This window comes from Macaca nemestrina, chromosome 10 (assembly GCF_043159975.1).
Source record: "Macaca nemestrina isolate mMacNem1 chromosome 10, mMacNem.hap1, whole genome shotgun sequence".
NCBI classification, from domain to species: domain Eukaryota; kingdom Metazoa; phylum Chordata; class Mammalia; order Primates; family Cercopithecidae; genus Macaca; species Macaca nemestrina.
In genome coordinates, this window is record NC_092134.1 from 22,801,518 (window position 1) to 22,823,027 (window position 21,510).

A 21,510-nucleotide genomic window follows, 5' to 3' on the forward strand; every position below is an offset into this window, starting at 1 on the left:
GGGGTTTCACCATGTTGGCCAGACTGGTCTCAAACTTCTGACCTCATGATCCACCTGCCTCAGCCTCCCAGAGTGCTGGGATTACAGGCATGAGCCACCACACCTGGCCCTTGTAGGATATTCTAATATTGCTGTTTTAGGACTTACTGTGAACAGAGAAATATGATGCATTTGTCAGATTTAAAGAAAAGTAATTCAATATTGAATGCAAGAAAAATTTTAATTGTATCTAGCTAGAAGTACAAGTATATGTTACATGTAAATTTTCTTACATAAATATCATTGGTACATGGAACTACATCAGACCAATTACATTGTTTTAAGTTTCTGAACAAACCAAAATTACTTAATGATTTAATGAATAACAATACCATCCTAAACATACAGGACACAACCCACAACCCCTTACCCTCACCTTTGGTACGAATTCAATACACAAGACAAGACTGTCAAGTTAACATCAGATGTTCTCCCTGTTCTTCAATTGACATTGATTGCATAAACTTATTTAGTAAATCTTCTTCCTTTTTTTCTTCACTCATGTATGATTCAGAATCATTTGAAGAAACTGAAGGAAAAATAAGAATGTACAATTTTCTGTTTTGGAAATAAAGCTCTAAGTACAACTTTCAAAATGACGTGGCTTATTAATAAGCCTGTAGTAAAGACAAATTGACTGAAATTTTCAAGGCTTTTAGTCACCTCACCCTTCCCCCAAGTTTCTTACTCTTTAAGATGCACAGTACTGTATTCTAACCAAGTTACTGTACAGCAAATTCTCTTGTTACTAAGTCCTATATTACCATTGATTTTCAAAATCTTTTGGTTGGGGGAAATTAAAGTGGTCAGTTACATCTTCAGAATCTCCGCATTTTCTCTTACGCTGGGGACCACAGGGACTTTCCCCCTACAGTTTCCACTAACTGTTCCTTTTGGAACCTGCCCTTTCCCTCATTTCTTGGATAGGCATGGTACGATATTTACAGCAGAGCTGGCTAACACTCATACAGTGATAGGATATCAATTCAGAAGGCCTAACTTCCCTACTTCTGTTTTGTTGTTTTTTGGGGTTTTTTTTGGAGACTGGAGTGCAGTGGCGCAATCTCAGCTCACTGTAAGCTCCGCCTCCCGGGTTCATGCCATTCTCCTGCCTCAGCCTCCTGAGTAGCTGGGATTACAGGCATGTGCTACCACGCCCGGCTAATTTTGTGTTTTTAGTAGAGATGGGGTTTCTCCATGTTGGTCAGGTTGGTCTCGAACTCCTGACCTCAGGTGATCTGCCGGCCTTGGACTCCCAAGTGCTGAGATTACAGGCGTGAGCCACTGTGCCTGGCCAACTTCCCTACTTCTTACCCACCTCCCTACTTCACTATGCTGATAACTAGGAAACTACTTAATATGGTTTAACATTATTAGTTCTCAGGAACACTTCTGATCATTCAGTCTGTCTTCCCTTTTTCATTTTGCAGTATTTTGTTCTTGTGGTAGAAGGATCTTTTATGCTGATCCTTCCAAAGTCTGGATTTGTTTGAGTTGCAGCTGTAAAATTTTGGTAATATCACCTGCTTGGCTTGCCTCCACTGTTTTGTTGAATATCAAACAAAATGGTATACAGAAGTCCCTCCTTATTCACAGTTTTGCTTTCCAAGGTACAGTATAAGATATTTTGAGAGAGACCACATTCACATAACTTTTATTACAGTATATTGGTATAAAATTGTTCTATTTATTGTTGTTAATCTATATGCCTATTAAAACTTTATCATAGATATGTATTTACAGGAAATAACAAAGTATATATAGGGTTCAGTAGTATCCAAGATTTTAGCCATCCACTGGGGGTCTTGGAACATATTCCCCATGGATAAGAAGGGCCTACTATAAGAGATATAGCCCTTTGTAAACTAATAGATGCTATACAAAATATGCTGTTCATCAAAAAATAGCACTAACTCATAAAAGAAGTGCTATTGCTTGAGAAAGTCATGTTTGTGGTTCTGGGTTCTGACAAATTCATTCTCTACTAAGTCTCTGACCTTGACATTGTAAATATCTTTAGCATTAGAAATACCTTGAATCTTACTCCTTTGAGCAGTATGTTCTTTTTTTCTTTTTTTTTTTGAGATGGTGTCTCACTGTGTCATCAAGGCTGGAGTGCAATGGCACCATCTCGGCTTACTCCCACCTCTGCCTCCCAGGTTCAAGCGATCAGTCTCCTGAGTAGCTGGGATTACAGGCGCCTGCCATCACGTCCAGCTAAGTTTTGTATTTTTAGTAGAGATGGGAGTTTCTCCAGGCCAGGCGGGTCTCGAACTCCTAACCTCAGGTGATCTGCCTGCCTCGGCCTCCCGAAGTGCTGGGATTACAGGCGTGAGCCATGGCGCCCAGCCCAGTATGTTCTTTTAATTTCAAGTGTAAACTATATTTTATGTTTGGTTTTTTATTTGTGACAATAAAAGCAAATCATATTCTAAATTTGTTAATATCTTCATAATAGAAATGAAATTATATTTGGTATAGTATTTTTAAGCATAAGATCTTTTTTTTTTTTTTTTTTTTTTTTTTTTGAGACGGAGTCTTGCTTTGTGGTCCAGGCTGGAGTGCAGTGGCCGGATCTCAGCTCACTGCAAGCTCCGCCTCCCGGGTTTACGCCATTCTCCTGCCTCAGCCTCCCGAGTAGCTGGGACTACAGGCACCCGCCACCTCGCCCGGCTAGTTTTTTTTTTTTGTATTTTTTAGTAGAGACGGGGTTTCACCGTGTTAGCCAGGATGGTCTCAATCTCCTGACCTCGTGATCCGCCCGTCTCGGCCTCCCAAAGTGCTGGGATTACAGGCTTGAGCCACTGCGCCCAGCCCATAAGATCTTAAAAAATGCATATTGTTAAATTTCCCCATTTACCTGTTTGCATGAACAGTTTCCTTGGTCTTCTAAAAATCTTCAGTGACTTACATCTTGTTTTAGATGCATATCCAGTTTTTATCCTATAAGAAAGGGAAGTATCTTAGTTGAAGCCAGCAAAGTGAACAGCTGCCTAGGGCATGTGGAAGACCACACAAATTGATTTTATTAACTGCCAACATCACCAAAACAAACCCTTTCAGCACCCAAATTATCCTGTAATTTCTTAACCCTGACATGTAAAGCTGCTGCAGTGCAATTTCAATACTCATGCTTCTTAATCTTCTTTCTCTCCCTGTTATATAGTATTCCCCTGTGCAAAACCAACCATATGCTTCTCCTTTTAAAAGTATTTGCATTATTTTGAGGTTGAGTGGGAATCACATTGAAAAGGGGAGTCATCCATAACTCTATCTGATGATTAAATTTTTATAATTCCACAAAATATATTCTAAAAGAAGTGGCATATTCTTATCAGTGCAGTAAAGGATAAGTATGAAAATCTCTCTCGGCCGGGTATGGTGGCTCACACCTGTAATCCCAGCACTTTGGGAGGCCGAAGCGGGCGGATCATCTGAGGTTGGGAGTTCAAGACCAGCCTGACCAACATGGAGAAACCCCGTCTCTACTAAAAATACAAAATTAGCTGGGCATGGTGGCGCATACCTGTAATCCCAGCTACTCAGGAGGCTGAGGCAGGAGAATCGCTTGAACCTGGGCAGTGGAGGTTGCAGTGAGCCGAGACCACACCACTGCACTCTAGCCTGGGCAACAAGAGCGAAACTCGGTCAAAAAAAAAAAAAAGAAAGTATCTCTCTCTGCTTTTTAAAAGTCCAGCCTATTCTGAATTTAGCAAAGTGAACATATTAGGGAACACAAGCATTAATATCACTTAGCTACCGTTCAAAAGAGATGGAGAAGGCTGGGCACAGTAGCTCACACTTGTAATCCCAGTGCTTTGGGAGGCGGAGGTGAGAGTAGCCTGGCCAACATACTGAAATGCTTTCTCTACAAAAATTTTTAAAAAATTAGCAGGGGATGGTGGTTTGTGCCTTTCGCCTTAGCTACTTGGGAGTCTGAGGCAGGAGCATTGCTTGAGCCTAGGAGTTTGAGGATACAGTAAACTATATCACACCACTACACTCCAGCCTGGGTGAGAGAACAAGACCCTGTCTCAGAAAAAAAAATTAAAATTAAACTGAGATGCATTTCCCTCATTTTACACACTAAGAAACAGACCCTTCTTTGTTTCTCACTGGCCGCCAAAGGGAATGCTGTATGAGCATTTCAGGTGCGGATGCAGCTGCGATATCAGAAGGCCCCGAGTCCTCTCTCTCCAGTTGGTGTCGCCATGTAGTGCAAGGGTAATGCTGTTTCTGTGAGTAACGAGAGCTAAGGCGGCTTCTGTGATGAGTGAGGACACCTGTGATACAAATCACCTCTGTTAAAAGACCCTCTCACTAATTGTAAAAACTAGTGAAAAGCCAACTGGAGGTGCACCTGCCTGGCTTTTGTGAGCCGTGCTGAAGTACATGCATGTACTGCCTCTTCATTAACATCTTCAGATAGTTCGCATTATAGATTTTAGCAATGCTGCACAGGTAACGCTTCTGGCCTGTGGTGAGGTCTGGATGCTAAAAGACAGAATAAGAGGATTTATAGTCTGCATTGTAGAAGAGAAGTTGGCAATATTCCTTATCTGAAGAGATGAATGTTCAGGAGAGTTGTGCCAACTGCATTTTACTTAAGCAAATTCAACTACGTTAACTTGACAAAAGAAAAACAAATGGCCATTTAAACAGTGCAAGTGGCTCTGCTTGCCATTCCACTCAGGTGATTCAGATGCCCTCTGAAGACTGAGAAGCCACTGCTCTAGATGAACAAGGAAGGAATGAATCTGCTGTTCTGTCGAGTGTTACTTGCTGTGCGCCTCTGTGTGGACATCTTGCCTTCTCAAAATGATTTTTGAGGTATAACATGGTACCTAAAAGCAACCCAATTACTCTACTTAGTCTCAACTGAAGAAACATTCTTTTCCAGCACCAGAAGAATAACTGACTGTGTTGGACATTCTGAGGGATAGTATGTTCGTCTCTAATTTTGACTTGAGATTTTCAGTGTACTTGCTGATTTTAGAAGTTAATGCTCACTTAAGATGTAAGATTCCATGGCCGGGCGCGGTGGTTCACGCCTGTAATCCCAGCACTTTGGGAGGCCGAGGCGGGTGGATCACGAGGTCAGGAGATCGAGACCATCCGGGCTAACACGGTGAAACCCTGTCTCTACTAAAAATACAAAAAGTTAGCCAGGCGTGGTGGCGGGCGCCTGTAGTCCCAGCTACTCAGGAGGCTGAGGCGGGAGAACGGCGTGAACCAGGGAGGCGGAGCTTGCAGTGAGCCGAGATCATGCCACTGCACTCCAGTCTGGGAGACACAGCAAGACTCCGTCTCAAAAAAAAAAAAAAAAAAAAAGATGTAAGATTCCACTATATATATATATATATATATATATATACACACACATACACAAGATTTACTTTACTGAATATGTGGTAAGTTCAAAGAAAAATCAAAATGTTAGAAAAATTTACCCTAATTCACATTGCTCTAGAGATATTTTCAGTAGTTACAATCATTAATGGGATACAGATAACCATTGTAAAATCCTTACTGCCATTTTCTTTTATTTATTTTTCTTTTTTTTAAACCCTACTAGTTAATTACTGCCATTTTCTTTACCTGCTTTCTTCTTAATTTTTTAGTCCTTGAGTGAAATCTGTGTGAAGTTGGGTTTCTGTTTCTAGGATGGAACTTTTCTTGAGCATCTCCGTGGTTGGGGCATTAAGCTTCCCCTCAGTAAAGATACATTAGATATGAAGTATCATAAAACCCTGAAAGAACTCTTTTTTGTTTTTTTTTTTTTGTGACGGAGTCTCGCTCTGTCACCCAGGCTGGAGTGCAGTGGCCGGATCTCAGCTCACTGCAAGCTCCGCCTCCCGGGTTTAGACCATTCTCCTGCCTCAGCCTCCCAAGTAGCTGGGACTACAGGCGCCTGCCACCTCGCCCGGCTAGTTTTTTGTATTTTTTAGTAGAGATGGGGTTTCACCGTGTTAGCCAGGATGGTCTGGATCTGACCTCGTGATCCACCCGTCTCAGCCTCCCAAAGTGCTGGGATTACAGGCTTGAGCCACCGCGCCCGGCGAAAGAACTCTTATGATAAAGAATGTATAATCCTTACATTCATTCATGAGTTTACCCAAAGACATTTATTGACTCCTAGACAATTATACTGCATATGCCTTGTCATCTGCAGTACTTCGCCCTCTAAGCAGCTCATCTTCAGTAAAAAGTTTGGCTCTGAATACAAAGAGCATTGGTATTTAAATATGTCCCTGTTAGCATACCTTGAAAAAGGACGCATCCATCATTGATTTAGGGAGGTGGATTGTTTGATTTTGGGGAGTTTTCCATAACTCTTGCAGCTTAGCTGTGTGTGAGTTCACTTTGTATCCATCTTTGATTCTCTCTGTAGGCAAAGACCTCATGTGAATTTCAGAGGCAAAGATCAGTTCAACAAATTGAATTATTAAGATCTAGATATTGACATGTGTCAGTGATTATCCTGGAGTAGTATTGAATATTTTAACTCAGACTTAAATTTGAAGAGACTGTATGATATGACATTTGGTTTCACAGCACACAAACAACATCAAAAATACTTGTAAATATTTTATATATAATACATTATTTTGAACTCAGCTGAGATACAAAGTGTTGACAGTAACTTTATCATGTCAGAAACATACTAAAGAGAAAATATACATGCAGGATTTGTGCTTTAGCAATTTACAGTAATTATTATTTAACTTTAGTATATAGGTTTTTTTTTGGTTTTTTTGTTTGTTTTTTGAGACAGAGTCTCGCTCTGTCCCCCAGGCTGGAGTGCAGTAGCGCGATCTCGGCTCACTGCAAGTTCTGCCTCCTGGGTTCACACCATTTTTCTGCCTCAGCCTCCCGAGTAGCTGGGACTACAGGCACCCGCCAGCATGCCTGGCTAATTTTTTGTATTTTTAGTAGAGACAGGGTTTTACCATGTCAGCCAGGATGGTCTCAATCTCCAGACCTCGGCCTCCCAAAGTGTTGGGATTACAGGCATGAGCCACTGCGCCCGGCCTAACTTTAGTATATAGTTTTTTAAATCTTTTTTTAAGAGATGGGATCTTGCTCTGACGCCCAGGCTGAAGTGCAGTGGCATAATCACAGCTCACTGCAGCCTCAAACTCCTGGGCTCAAGCGATTCTCCCGCCTCTGCCTCCCAAGTAGCTGACATGTGTGAGCCACTGCACCCGGCCTTAAAATTCTATTCTGTATTAGACTAGAGTAACACAAATGTTATCCCTTTGGAGATGTAGTGTTAACATGAAAGACTGCAGAAATTTATCAAAATTTATTTTTACATAGTTTCAGTTATTTCATTTTTTGTTGTTGATTTTTGTTAGTTTGTTTGTTTGTTTTTGAGATGGGGTCTCACTTTATTGCCCAGGCTCGAGTGCTGGCATGATCTCAGCTTACTGCAACCTCCACCTCCCAGGTTCAAGTGATTCTCCTGCCTCAGTCCCCCAAGTAGCTGGGATTACAAGCATGCACCACCAGCTAATTTTTGTATTTTTAGTAGAGATGGGGTTTTACCATGATGGCTAGGCTGGTCTCAAACTCCTGACCTCAGGTGATCCACCTACCTTGGCCTCCCATAAGTGCTGGGATTACAGGCATGAGCCACCACGCCCCGCCTATTTCATTGTTTTAAAACAGTTGTGGACAGCATAAAAGAATAACCTTTTAGTAAAAAATAAAAGTTGAAATGTATTCCCAGAAGAATGGGAACTGGTTTTCAGTTTCAGACATACTGAGACTAGTAATTTAAAGTATAAGCTTCATTAGCAGTTTGGGGAAAAACAGTATCTGACAAATCATGAAATGCCTCTTTTTATAATAATACTTCCCTCTTCCCTGCACACTCCCTTCTCCAGGCAACCACTGATGTGATTTCTATTACTATAGATTCATTTGCATTTTCTTGAGTTTGATATAAATAGGAATACACAGTATTCATTTTTTGTCTGGTTTCTTTCACTCAATGATTTTGAGATCCACTCATGTCACATGCAACAAATAGTTCATTTATTTTTATCATTGGGTTATCTTTTTTTTTTTTTTTGAGATGGAGTCTCACTCTATTGCCCAGGCTGGGGAGTGCAGTGGTGCCATCTCGGCTCACTGCAAGCTCCGCCTCCCGGGTTCATGCCATTCTCCTGCCTCAGCCTCCCGAATAGCTGGGACTACAGGCACCCGCCACCGCACCCGGCTAACTTATGTAGGGACGGGGTTTCATCATGTTAGCCAAGATGGTCTCGATCTCCTGAGCTTGTGATCCACCCGCCTCAGCCTCCCAAAGTGTTGGGATTACAGGCGTGAGCCACTGCGCCCGGCCCACTGGGTTATCTTCTATTGCATATATGTTTACACTGTTATTTGATTATGTACCTATTGATAGACATTTGGGTGGTTTCCACTTTTTGTCTATTACAAATAAAACTGGAAAGACACATTTTAAGTTAAAAGTCTGTGGCCGGGTGTGGTGGCCCATGCCTGTAATCCCAGCACTTTGGGAGGCTGAGGCAGGCAGATCACCTGAGGTAAGGAGTTCAAGACCAGCCTGGCCAACATGGCGAAACCCTGTCTCTTCTAAAAAATATATAAAAATTAGCCAGGCGTGGCAGTGTACACCTATAATCCCAGCTACTCAGGAGGCTGAGGCAGGAGAATCGCTTGAACCCAGGAGGTAGAGGTTGCAGTGAGCCGAGATCACACCACTGCACTCCAGCCTGGGTGACACAGCGAGACTCTGTCTCAAAAAAAAAAAAAAAAGTTTGTAGTTAGTAAATTGAATTCAATAAGCACATTTTTGTTTCAATATTATTAATAACAGGCTATTTCAGTTTTGTATTAAACTTTAAATTTAGTTATTCAAGATTTTGGCAAATTGGATACTGCAGGTAAGAGTTATATTTGCATACTGAAGAACTAACTAGTTGACCAAGAAATAGAAAATCATTTGGAAATTGTATTACGACCCTTGGAACTTATAATCTGTAATAATATGAATGCCAATTTAAGATTTTTTAAAGTTTTTTATTTTGGAAATCCTTTTTCAAGTTGTAAATTGGGGCTATTTATATAAGAATATGTCTTGTGGGCCAGGCGCGGTGGCTCAAGCCTGTAATCCCAGCACTTTGGGAGGCCGAGGCGGGCAGATCACGAGGTCAGGAGATTAAGACCATCCTGGCTAACACGGTGAAACCCCGTCTCTACTAAAAAATACAAAAAACTAGCTGGGAGAGGTGGCGGGCACCTGTAGTCCCAGCTACTCAGGAGGCTGAGGCAGGAGAACGGCGTAAACCCAGGAGGCGGAGCTTGCAGTGAGCTGAGATCCGGCCACTGCACTCCAGCCTGGGCAATAGAGCAAGACTCCATCTCAGGAAGAAAAAAAAAAAAAAAAGAATATGTCTTGTGTCCTTACTAAACAATATTTCTGAGATGCATATTATATTTTGGACTAATACTTAATTTCTCAATAGCTTGATAACATTTCTTTACAGAAAACGAAGCACTTAAAAATAAATAGGCTGGCCGGGCGCGGTGGCTCACGCCTGTAATCCCAGCACTTTGGGAGGCCGAGGCGGGCGGATCACAAGGTCAGGAGATCGAGACCACGGTGAAACCCCGTCTCTACTAAAAATACAAAAAATTAGCCGGGCGCGGTTGTGGGCGCCTGTAGTCCCAGCTACTCGGGAGGCTGAGGCAGGAGAATGGCGTGAACCCGGGAGGCAGAGCTTGCAGTGAGCCGAGATCGCGCCACTGCACTCCAGCCTGGGCGACAGAGCGAGACTCCGTCTCAAAAAAAAAAAAAAATAAAATAAATAAATAAATAAATAAATAAATAAATAGGCTGGGCATGGTGGCTCACGCCTGTAACCCCAGCAGTTTGGGAGGCTGAGGCAGGCAGATCACCTGAGGTTGGGAGTCGAGACCAGCCTGGGCAACATAGTGAAACCTGTCTCTACTTAAAAAAAAAAAAAAACACACACACAAAATACTTAGTTGGGCATAGTGTCACACCCCTGTAATCCCAGCTACTTGGGAGGCTGAGGCAGAAGAATCACTTGAACCCAGGAGGCGGAGGTTGCAGTGAGCTGAGTCACTGCAACTGCACTCCAGCCTGGGTGACAGAGTTGAGACTCTGACTTGAAAAAGAAAGAAAAAGAAAAATAGTACGGCAGTGCCTTAAACATTTAAACACAGAATTGCCATATAATCTAATAATTCCACTTCTGATCCAGCAGTTCCAAAAGAACTGAAAGCCGGACTCAAACAGATTGTTTATCCATGCTCATAGCAGCATTACTTCATAATAGTCAAAAAGTGGAAGAAACCCAAGTATCCATCAACAGATGAATATATAAACAAAATGTGGTATATACAAACAATGGAATATTATTTAGCCTTAAAAAAACAAGAGAATTCTGACACATGGTATAATATGGATGAACCCTGAAGACATGCTAAGTGAAATAAGCCAGTCACAAAGGACAAATATTGTATGATTTAACTTTTATGAGATACCTAGAATCAAATATACACAGAGTGAAAGAATGGCGGTTACAAGAGGCCAGGGGAAAGGAGGTATATAGGGAGTTAGAGGTTTTTTATTTTGTTTTTTAATTTTCTTTTAGAGACAAAAAAAATTAAAGTTAATTTATGTTGCCCAGGCTGGTCTCAAACTCCTGGGCTCCAGCGATCCTCCAGCCCTGGCCTCCCCAAGTGCTGGGATTACGTGCACGAGCCACTGCACCCACCTGAGAGTTAGTGTTTTATGGGTATGGAGTTTTAGTTTGGGAAGATGAAAACTTTCTGGAGATGGATGGTGGCAGTGGTTGCACAACAGTGTGAATATACTTAATGCCACTGAAATGTACACTTAAAAATGATTAAAATGGGCCAGGTGCGGTGGCTCATGCCTGTAATCCCAGAACTTTGGGAGGCTGAGGTGGGCGGATCACTTGAGTCCAGGAGTTTGAGACCAGCCTGGCCTACATGGTGAAACTCTATCTCTACTAAAAATACAAAAAATTAGCCGGGTGTGGTGGGTGGTGGGGCGCCACCTGTAATCCCAGCTACTCAGGAGGCTGAGGCAGGAGAATCGCTTGAACTCAGGAGGCGGCAGTTGCAGTGAGCCGAGATCATGCCATTGCACTCCAGCCTGGGCAACAAGAGTGAAATTCCATCTCAAAAAAAAAAAAAAAAAAAAAAAAATTAAAATGGTAAGTTTTATATTATGTATATTTTACCACAAATAAATAGTTAACCAACCCAAGAACTTTGGAATATACTGCTTGGACTATATGCCCTCAAACAGAAACAACTCTAAGCAAATACTGATCTCTAATTAATTACTAGGCTTTTTTTGTTCTTTTCTTTTTTGTTTTTTAGTTTTTTTGTTTTTTTTTTTTAGATAGAGTCTCGCTTTGTCACCAGGCTGGAGTGCGGTGGCGCGATCTCTGCTCACTGCAACCTCCAACTCCCTGGTTCAAGTAATTTTCCTGCCTCAGTCTCCCAAGTAGCTGGGATTACAGGCACGCGCCACCACGGCCAGCTAATTTTTTGTATTTTTAGTAGAGACTGGGTTTCATCATGTTGGCCAGAATGGTCTCAATCTCCTGACCTTGTGATCCACCCACCTCAGCCTCCCAAAGTGCTGGAATTAGAGGCGTGAGTCATGGCACCTGGCACACTAGGCTTTTTTTTTGTTTTGTTTTTTTTAAGCACTTCAGAAACTACTTTTTTATACATCTTAGGACTAAGCAAATAATACATTGTAGTTAATGAGAGTCAGGTCTCACACTTTTGGAGACAGGAATCACCTATTAATGTGGAAAGAGGAAAGCACAGAATAAACCCTGTTTGTTGGATGGGAATTTGGAGTTAAGTAGAAATATTGAAATAGATATGTATGGGTATGTATGTGCTCACAGGTAAATGTACACACATTTCTTTCCCAGCACTGTCCTTGGAGAGGATCTAGAAGCAATGATAATATATTATAAATAAGCACACCTAGCACCCAGATCTTGGTTTCTATGTACTCTTCTCTACTTTAAATATATAAAATTAGGAAAAAAAAAAAACAGGGCTCTATATTAGTTTTATTTTGCTGCCATAACAACACTTTAGTGGCTTAAAACAACACTCACTTATTATCTCATAGTTCTATAACTCAAAAGACAGTATAACATGAATTCACTGGGTTCTCTGCTTAGAATCTTCACAAGGCCAAAATCAAGCCATCGGAGTGCCTAGGCTACCATCTGGAGCCTGTAGTGGTTCATTAAGGTTGTTGGCAGAATTCAGTTCCCTACAAAACCAAAGTCCCTATTTCCTTGACATGTGGCTCTCTTCATCTTCAAGCCAACAATGGAGTGTTAAGATCTCTCCTTTCACATCTAACTGCTCCTCCCCCACATCTGTCTGACTTCAGCCAGACAAACTGCTCTGCTTTTAAGGGCTCATGTGGCTAGGCTGGGCCAACCCAGATAATTCAGGATAACATCTCTTTTGAGGGTTATAACTTAATTTTACCTGGAAAATTGCTCCTGCTATGTAACATAACATATTTGCAGGTTAGAGAGATTAGAGTGTGGACATCTTTGGGGACCATGCTGCCTACCACAGGCTCTTTGGAGAAATGGCTAACATCAAGGGTAGAACAGGGACAGTACAACATTTTGTGCTAAAGGATAAAACGTTCAAAGGACAATGAAGACAGAGAACAAGAGCCATCTTTAAAGGGCTCCCACTGGCCAAATCTGGGATAATTTGAGCATCAAAATAAGTAACAGATTTAAAGTAAAGGATTTAACCTATTGACTGGTATAAGAATGCATGTGTTGACAATTATATAATAAAGACATAAATTGAAAAATGGTAAAGAAAGGGAAGCTCTTCATTAGAAAGTCATCTGAAAAATGTAGAATCAATGATGGAATGAGAAAAAGCACATATGACCAGGCGTGGTGGCTCATGCCTGTAATCCTAGCACTTTGGGAGGCCGAGGTAGGCGGATCACAAGGTCAGGAGATCGAGACCATCCTGGCTAACATGGGGAAACCCCATCTCTACTGAAAATACAAAAAATTAGCCAGGCATGGTGGCAGACGCCTGTGGTTCCAGCTACTCAGGAGGCTGAGGAAGAAGAATGGCATGAACCCGGGAGGTGGAGCTTGCAGTGAGCCAAGATCGCGTCACTGCAATCCAGCCTGGGCAACAGAGCGAGACAACGTCTCAAAAAAAAAAGAAAAAGAAAAAGAAAAAGCACATATTTCTAGCCGTCTTAATAATAATGGATTTAGTCAAGAATGGATGACACGGCTGGGTACGGTGGCTCATGCCTGTAATCCCAGCACTTTGGGAGGCCGAGGCAGGTGGATCACAAGGTCAGGAGATCGACAACATCCTGGCTAACACGTTGAAACCCCATCTCTACTAAAAAACTACAAAAAAATTAGCCAGGCGTGGTGGCAGGCGCCTATAGTCCCAGCTACTCGGGAGGCTGAGGCAGGAGAATGGTGTGAACCTGGGAGGCAGAGCTTGCAGTGAGCTGAGATCCGGCCACTGCACTCCAGCCTGGGTGACAGTGCGAGACTCCATCTCAAAAAAAAAAAAAAAAAAAAAACACACAGTATTTCAAGTTCTTGATTTTGATAGTTATTTTGTGAGATAAACAAATGTAGTTAAGATAGGCCAGGCATGGTGGCTCATGCCTGTAATCCCAGGACTTTGGGAGGCTGAGGTTTGCTGATTGCTTGAGCCCAGGAGTTCAAGACCAGCCTGGGCAACTTTGCGAGACCCCCATCTCTACTAAAAATATAAAAATTAGGCCAGACGTGGTGGCTCACGCCTGTAATCCCAGCACTCTGGGAGGCCGAGGTGGGCGGATCACAAGGTCAGGAGATTGAGACCATCCTAGCTAACACAGTGAAACCCTGTCTCTACTAAAAGTACAAAAAATCAGTTGGGCGTGGTGGTGGGCACCTGTAGTCCCAGCTACTGGGGAGGCTGAGGCAGGACAATGGCGTGATCCTGGGAGATGGAGCTTGCAGTGAGCCAAGATCACCACCGCACTCCAGCCTGGGCGACAGAGCGAGACTCTGTCTCAAAAAAATATATATATATATATATATATGTATGTGTGTGTGTGTGTGTGTGTGTGTGTGTATGTGTATGTGTATATATATATATATAAAAATTAGCTGGGTGTGGTGGTGCACGCCTGTGGTCCCAGCTACTCTGGAAGGTAAGGTGGGAGGATCACTCGAGCCCAGGAGGTGGAGGCTGCAGTGAGCCATGATTGTACCCCTGCACTCCTGCCTGGAGGATAGAGTAAAAAAGAGAGCTAAGATAAATACCCCCACTTTTTTTTTTTTTTTTTGCGGGGCAAAGTCCCAGTTACTTGGGAAGCTGAGGCGAGAGGATGACTTGAGCCAGGGAAGTCGAGGCTGCAGTTAGCTGAGATTGCACCACTGCACTCCAGCCTGGGAGACAAAGTGAAACCTTGTCTTAAAATAAATAAATAAAGGAAATACATACATGAAAGTATTTAAGAAAAAAGAGGGCCAGGTGCCGTGGCTCATGCCTGCCCAGCACTTTGAGAGGTCAAGGCAGGCGGATCACCTGAGGTTAGGAGTTAAAGATCAGCCTGGCCAACGTGGTGAAACCCCGTCTCCACTAAAAATACAAAAATTAGCCAGGCATGGTGGCGTGTGCCTGTAATCCCACCTACTTGGGAGGCTGAGGCATGAGAATCGCTTGAACCTGAGAGACCGAGGTTGCAATAAGCCAAGATTACACCACTGCACTCCAGCCTGGGGGAGTGAGACTCCGTCTCAAAAATAATAATAACAATAATATCTAGAGTCACTGCCAGTAGTTGACTATAGTGTTTATTTTAAATATGAATCCTTAAGTTCAGCTATAGAGAAAGACAATCAAGCACTTGCTGAATACTGGCCCTCTTCCCCTCCAATTATAAACAGCAATACACATTCTTCACTACAGATTAGTGAAGTAAACTAAGTGTATAAAAAGAAAATAAAAACCTTTAATCCCACAATCTAGTAGTAATTTTTTTTTAATTAATTAATTTTTTTTGAGATGGAGTTTCACTCTTGTTACCCAGGCTGGAGTGCAATGGTGTGATCTCGGCTCACCACAACCTCCGCCTCCCAGGTTCAATCGATTTTCCTGCCTCAGCCTCCTGAGTAGCTGGGATTATAGGGATGAGCCACCATGCCCGACTAATCTTTTTGTATTTTAGTAGAGACGGGGTTTCTCTGTGTTGGTCAGGCTGGTCTTGAACTTCTGACCTCAGGTGATGTGCCCGCCTCAGCCTCCTTTTTTTTTTTTTTTTTTTTTTTTTTTTGAGACAGAGTCTCGCTCTGTCACCCAGGCTCGAGTGCACTGGCGTGATCTCAGCTAACTGCAGCCTTCGCCTCCTGAGTTCAAGTGATTTTCCTGCCTCAGCCTTCCGAGTAACTGGGACTATGGACGTGCACCACCACACCTGGCTAATTTTTTTGTATATTTAGTAGAGACGGGGTTTCACCATGTTGGTAAGGCTGGTCTCGAACTCCTGACCTCAGGTGATCCACCTACCTCGGCCTCCCAAAGTGCTGGGATTACAGGTGTGAGCCACCGTGCCCGGCCTAGTAGTAATTATTTTAAAACACTTTGATATATTGCCTTTCAGAGTTTTTACTAGGCATATATTTGTTTAGAAATTTTTCTTTTATATAACTGAGTCAATCTAATATACTGATAATTGTTAATATTTCTTCTTTTATTTCCCTCCACATCTGGAATATATTATTAATAATTGTTTTGTGTTTGTTTTTTACATTTAACTATAATTCAGTAAGAATTTTGGTGAGGAATCTAATGAACCCAGACTGCAACACATTTTTTAAATGACCATATTATTTATTTATATATGTATATATGTACACATATATGTCTGTATATTTTTTTCCTAGGTAACTGTAATGACTATATATTCACCAAGGAAAAGCAAAGTGAACCCAGGTTTATATATCACTGAATTTAAATGAAACATTTAAAACCTATCATAACTACTATACTTAAAATATATGCATACACACACACTTCTAAAGTCAGTTAATTCCAGCTCCTCTCCCAGGGGAAAAAAAGCAATTAGTGAGAGACCTTTGGGATCTTGTCTTACTTACTCTCTTAACTTCAGCAGAGAAGAGGTGAGTACTTTGAAAGCTCTATCCTTTATTTCAAGTGAGAGGAAAACATCAGCACTGAGAAATATTTTATATTCTTTGAAGCTATTCAATTTAGAATTTTTTTCTTCTATCCATGTATAAACCCCAGGCTGTGCTCTGTGCTTTTCAACCAACATCAGTTATAAATACAGTTATTTTAGGATTCACTGCTAATTTTAAAAATGCTTGATGTAAAATATACTGTACCAATAGACAAGAAAAAACCTTCCTAATTGCTCTTTGAAATTTTAAAGACTAAGTTCACCAGGGATGCTAATACAATCTATTTTTAACTCTGTTGTGGGCTGGGTGCGGTGGCTCATGCCTGTAATCCCAGCACTTTGGGAGGCAGAGGCAGTTGGATCACCTGAGGTCAGGAGTTCGAGACCAGTGTGGCCAACATGGTGAAACCCTGTCTCTACTAAAAATACAAAAATTAGCCAGGCGTGGTGGCACATACCTGTAGTCTCAGCCACTCAGGAGGCTGAGGCAGAAGAATCACTTGAACCCAGGAGGCAGAGGTTGCAGTGAGCCCAGATCGCACCACTGAACTGCAGCCTGGGCAACAGAGTGAGACTCCGTCTCAAAAAAAGAAAAGAAAAAAGAAAAAAATTCTATTATGTAAGTAGTTACAGACAAATAGGCTTCTCAGAACCATGTTACTTATAAGTATTATCTGCTTTATATGCACTACTCACCAGAACCTTTAGAATTCTGGTAACAAGAGTGTCCAGCTGATCTGTTGAAAAAAAAAAAGCATATAAATAATATGTAATATTACAATGTTATAAGCACTGAACAACATATTTCAATTTTATTTTATTTTATTTTTTTTGAGACAGGGTCTCACTTTGTCTCCCAGGTTGGAGTGCAGTGGTATTATCTCGGGTCATTGGAACCTCTACCTCCCAGTCTCAAGCGATTCTCCCACCTCAGCCTCCCAGGTAGCTGGGACCAGTGCTGCTATGCCCAGCTAATTTTTGTATTTTTAGTAGAGACAGTTTCACCATATTGGCCAGGCTGGTCTCAAACTCCCGACCTCAGGTGATCTGCCTGCCTCAGCCTCCCAAAGTGGTGGATTAAAGGCATGAGCCACTGCACCCAACCAACATATTTCAAATTTTAAAAAAGGACAGTGTTGCATATTATTTTTACTTTTCATGTTTCCGTCAGAAATGTCTTGCAAATTTTTTTCTATAATTCTGGTTAAATCCTAATGGCTCCAAGATTTTTTTCTTTCCTTTTTTAGAGATGGGGTCACCCTCCTTCACCCAGGCTAGAGTGCAGTGCCGGGATCATAGCTCACCGCAGCCTCAAAATCCTGGGCTCAAACAATCCTCAGCCTCTCAAGTGGCCACGACCACAGGCGTGTGCCACAACGCCTGGCTAATTTTTGTACAGATATGAGCCACTATACCTGTCCCGGGTCTTAATTTTATAGCTTCCTAATCTCATTCCTACAGTGAGCTCAATAAAGTAGTTGGGGGTCCTGGGCTATCCATGTTATTATCTTGCTGTCTCTATTTTTAATGAAGTGATTTGGGTATTGAAAAGACTGTTCTTTTTTTTTTTTTTTCTTTTGTGAGGTGGAGTCTTGCTCTGTTGCCCAGGCTGGAGTGCAATGGCGTGATTTTGGCTCACTGCAACCTCTGCCTTCCAGGTCCAAGCAATTCTCCCACCTCAGCCTCCCAGAAGCTGGGATTATAGGTGCCCGCCACCACGCCGGGCTAATTTTTGCATTTTTAGTAGAGACAAGGTTTCGCCATGTTGGCCAGGCTGGTCTCAAACTCCTGACCTCAAGTGATCCACCGCCTCAGCCTCCCAAAGTGCCGGGATTACAGGCGTGAGCCACCATGCCATGCCGAAAGACTGTTCTTTGAATAGTAATTAAGGTGTGCTAGAACTGGTAAGTTGGTCTGTAATGTTTCTAATTTCGTACAAATTCTTTTTTTAGAAAAGAAATTCTAAACTTAAAACAACCTTCCTTCCCTCATCCTGCAATTTATTCAGTGACCAAGAGTTCATGGGGCAGGCGCCAAGTTTATAAAGTTTTTGTTATGAACTTTTCACCGCCATTACCTCTGCTATTTTATTCCAAGCCACCATATCATTTTCTTGTATTCCAAATTCCTAATTCTACCCTTGCTCCTTCCAGTTTATTCTCCAACTAGCAACCAGCGTGATCCTTTTTAAGATAAGTAAGATCACATCACTTCTCTGCTGGCAACCTTCTTGTGACTTCCTTTCTCAAAGGTTGACTTTATAGGGCATGAGGGAGTTTTGAAGGAGTGATAGAGCTGCTCTGTATCTTCAGCATGGCAGGGCTTACACAGCCATGTGCATTTGTCAAAACCCATCATATTATACATGAAAAAGTAAGACTTTACTTTGTGTAAATCATGTCTCAATAAACCTGACTTTAAAGAAAAAGAAGTGCCGGGCGCAGTGGCTCCTGCCTGTAATCCCAGCACTTTGGGAGGCCAAGGCGGGTGGATCACGAGGTCAGGAGATCAAGACCATCCTGGCTAACACGGTGAAACTCCATCTCTACTAAAAATGCAAAAAATTAGCCAGGCATGGTGGCACATGCCTGTAGTCCCAGCTACTTGGGAGGCTGAGGCAGGAGAATCGCTTGAACCTGGGAGGCAGAGGTTGCAGTGAGCCAAGATCACACCACTACACTCCACCCTGGGTGACAGAGCGAGACTCCGTCTCAAAAAAAAAAAAAAAAGTAAGGAGTTCTGGAGTTCCCATTAGTTAATAACGGGATTTTTGGCAGATTACTTCCCCTTTCAGATTAGTAAATATGACTGGAATGGATGATTTTTAAGACCCCTGTCGTGCCACAATTGTATGATGTAGTATAATAAACCTGATTCTAGTCTGAAAGTTGTATTTTGTATTTCTGGGAATATAGCTTTTCATAAATTAATCTTGGTTTGTGTTTTTTAATGGGGTTCCTTAAACCAAACTGAAAGTTTTTCAATTGTATTTTTAAGAGTTTGGATAAACTAAAGGTGGCATGGAGATGAACGACAGGGGGAGATAAAAGGAGAGGACAAACAACCTCTTTGTGCCTGTTTTGTCATCCATAAAGTGAGGATCATAATAAAAGCTTCTAGGACTTGGCTGGGCACAGTGGCTCATGCCTGTAATCCCAGTACTTTGGGAGGCCAAGGCAGACAGATCGCTTGAGCCCAGGAGTTCAAGACCAGCCTGGGCCAACATGGCGAAACCCATCTCTACGAAAAATACAAAAATTAGCTGGGTGTGGTGGCGCACACCTCTAGTCTAAGCTACTTGGGAGGATGAGGCAGGAGAACCACTTGAACCCAGGAGGCGGAGGTTGCAGTGAGTTGAGATTGTGGCATTGCACTCTAGCCTGGGTGACAGAGGGAGACTCCGTTTCAAAAAAAAGAAAAAAAGTTAATGTATCTCCTGATACACTAGGATCCAGCAGTCGGCCAAGGATTATGAAGAACAGAAAAGAAACCCAAGAAGACTCCATCCCATCTTTAAGAAGTCTTCAGTAGCACCAGATACAAAAAGGATGGCCATGCGGGTGGATCACGAGGTCAGATGGAGACCATCCTGGCTAACACGGTGAAGCCCTGTCTCTACTAAAAATACAAAAAATTAGCCGGGCGTGGTGGCACGCGCCTGTAATACCAGCTACTCGGGAGGCTGAGGGAGGAGAATGGCATGAACCCAGGAGGCAGAGCTTGCAGTGAGCCAAGATCGCACCACTGCCCTCCAGCCTGGGCGACAGAGCGAGACTCCGTCTCAAAAACAAAAAAGGATGGCCACGGGTGCAACAGGGGCCCTCACTGTGGGTTGTACTGAACGGCAAACATATCGCAGTTCTTGCTTTTAGGAAATAAAGGAGGGAGAGGAAGAGGAAGTAGAGTCTCCAGCAGTGACTTCAACAGCTCATTGTCTTCACTATCCAGGAAATAGATGTAAAAACCTGCTCAAGACGAAATAGATTTGTAAAAAAAGGAACTTCAGTATGTGAAGAAAAATGTCAAGATCAGGGCACCTTGGATATTCAGTCATTGGTCTCACTGGCGATTAGAAACTCTCGTTTGAGGTCGGGCGCAATGGTTCACCCTGTAATCCCAGCACTTTGGGAGGCCGAGGCGGGCGGCTCACTTGAGGTCAGAGGTTCGGCACAAGCCTGGCCAACATGGTGAAACCGCGTCTCTACTAAAAATACAAAAATTAGCCGGGAGTGGTGGCAGGCGCCTGTAATCCCAGCTACTCGGGAGGCTGAGGTAGGAGAATCACTTGAACCCAGGAGGCTGAGGTTGCAGTGAGCCGAGATCGCACCACTGCACTCCAGCCTGGGCAACAGAGCGAGACTCTGTCTCACACTCAAAAAAAAAGAAAGAAAAGAAAAGAAAAAAAAGAAAACAAAAAGAAAGAAATCCCCGTTTGACAGAAAGGTGGCTCATGTCACAAGAGGGAAGGAACTGGTTTATGGGCCTGGACGCCCCCAGCTGAACTGGGGGACATCTTCCTCCTCTGTTCCCGCCGCCTCGCCTTTCGGTGGACACACCGTCCTGTGCCAGACAGCAAATGTCCCAGTAGGGCTCGCAGCGCCCCCTCGGGGCAGAGAGATGCACGCGGGCGACTGTCGCAGTCACCTCGTGGCCACTGCACCAAACGCTCCTCTGAGGCTTCCCTCAGAGGCCCTCCCTCAACCGCGAGGCAGTCCTCCCCTCTTCCCTCCCGTCCACAACACAACTGTTCCCCGCCTCTCACTTGAGGGCACCGGAGCCAGCCCGAGACGCACGGCCGGCCGCAGCCCTCCTCACGGGGCTCACGACCCGGGGGCCCCACGCTGCCACCCCTTGTCCCGGGGCCCCCAACCTCACCCGCCGCCGCCACCCTCGGTCCCGGCCACTGCGGGCGGCTCTGCAGAAGAGCTACGCTCCGTCCAGTCGGACCCAGGACCCTGGCCCGGCATCTCCGCGGCGCCGAGACCGCGAGCCGTGTGCGGGAGCAGCTGTCCCAGCGTCCCTTCCCTGACAGCACGCGTGCGTCAGGCGGCTGGTATTCCGGAGAGGCGGTTCAGATGCCGGCTTCTCGCCCCTCCGAAGCCGTTCGGACACTGCCCGAAGAGCTTCGGGAGAGCGGGGCGGGCAGATCCGCGACCCCGGAGTTACGGTGGGGGAGGGGCAGGAGCGCTGCGGTAGCTGAGCGTTTGCAC

General features: G+C 43.5%; 1 protein-coding gene across 2 annotated transcripts; it reads right to left on the bottom strand.

Moving 5' to 3' along the window:
• Nucleotides 1-201: 201 nt before the first annotated feature.
• Nucleotides 202-21,455, bottom strand: LOC105493423 (family with sequence similarity 216 member A). 2 transcript variants are annotated; one of them, XM_011761044.3, is made up of 7 exons: nt 21,176-21,451; nt 16,997-17,037; nt 6,303-6,424; nt 4,404-4,533; nt 4,139-4,322; nt 2,900-2,982; nt 202-568 (listed from the first exon to the last, which is right to left on the bottom strand). In XM_011761044.3, the coding sequence occupies exons 1-7, from the start codon at nt 21,265-21,267 to the stop codon at nt 450-452; spliced, it is 771 nt and encodes a 256-aa protein (XP_011759346.2). In that variant the 5' UTR covers nt 21,268-21,451; the 3' UTR covers nt 202-449. The 2 variants fall into 2 exon arrangements, with proteins under 2 accessions (XP_011759346.2, XP_070927217.1); XM_071071116.1 differs by lacking the exons at nt 202-568; nt 2,900-2,982 and having other exon boundaries at nt 3,565-4,322; nt 21,176-21,455.
• Between the last annotated feature and the right edge of the window lie 55 nt (nt 21,456-21,510).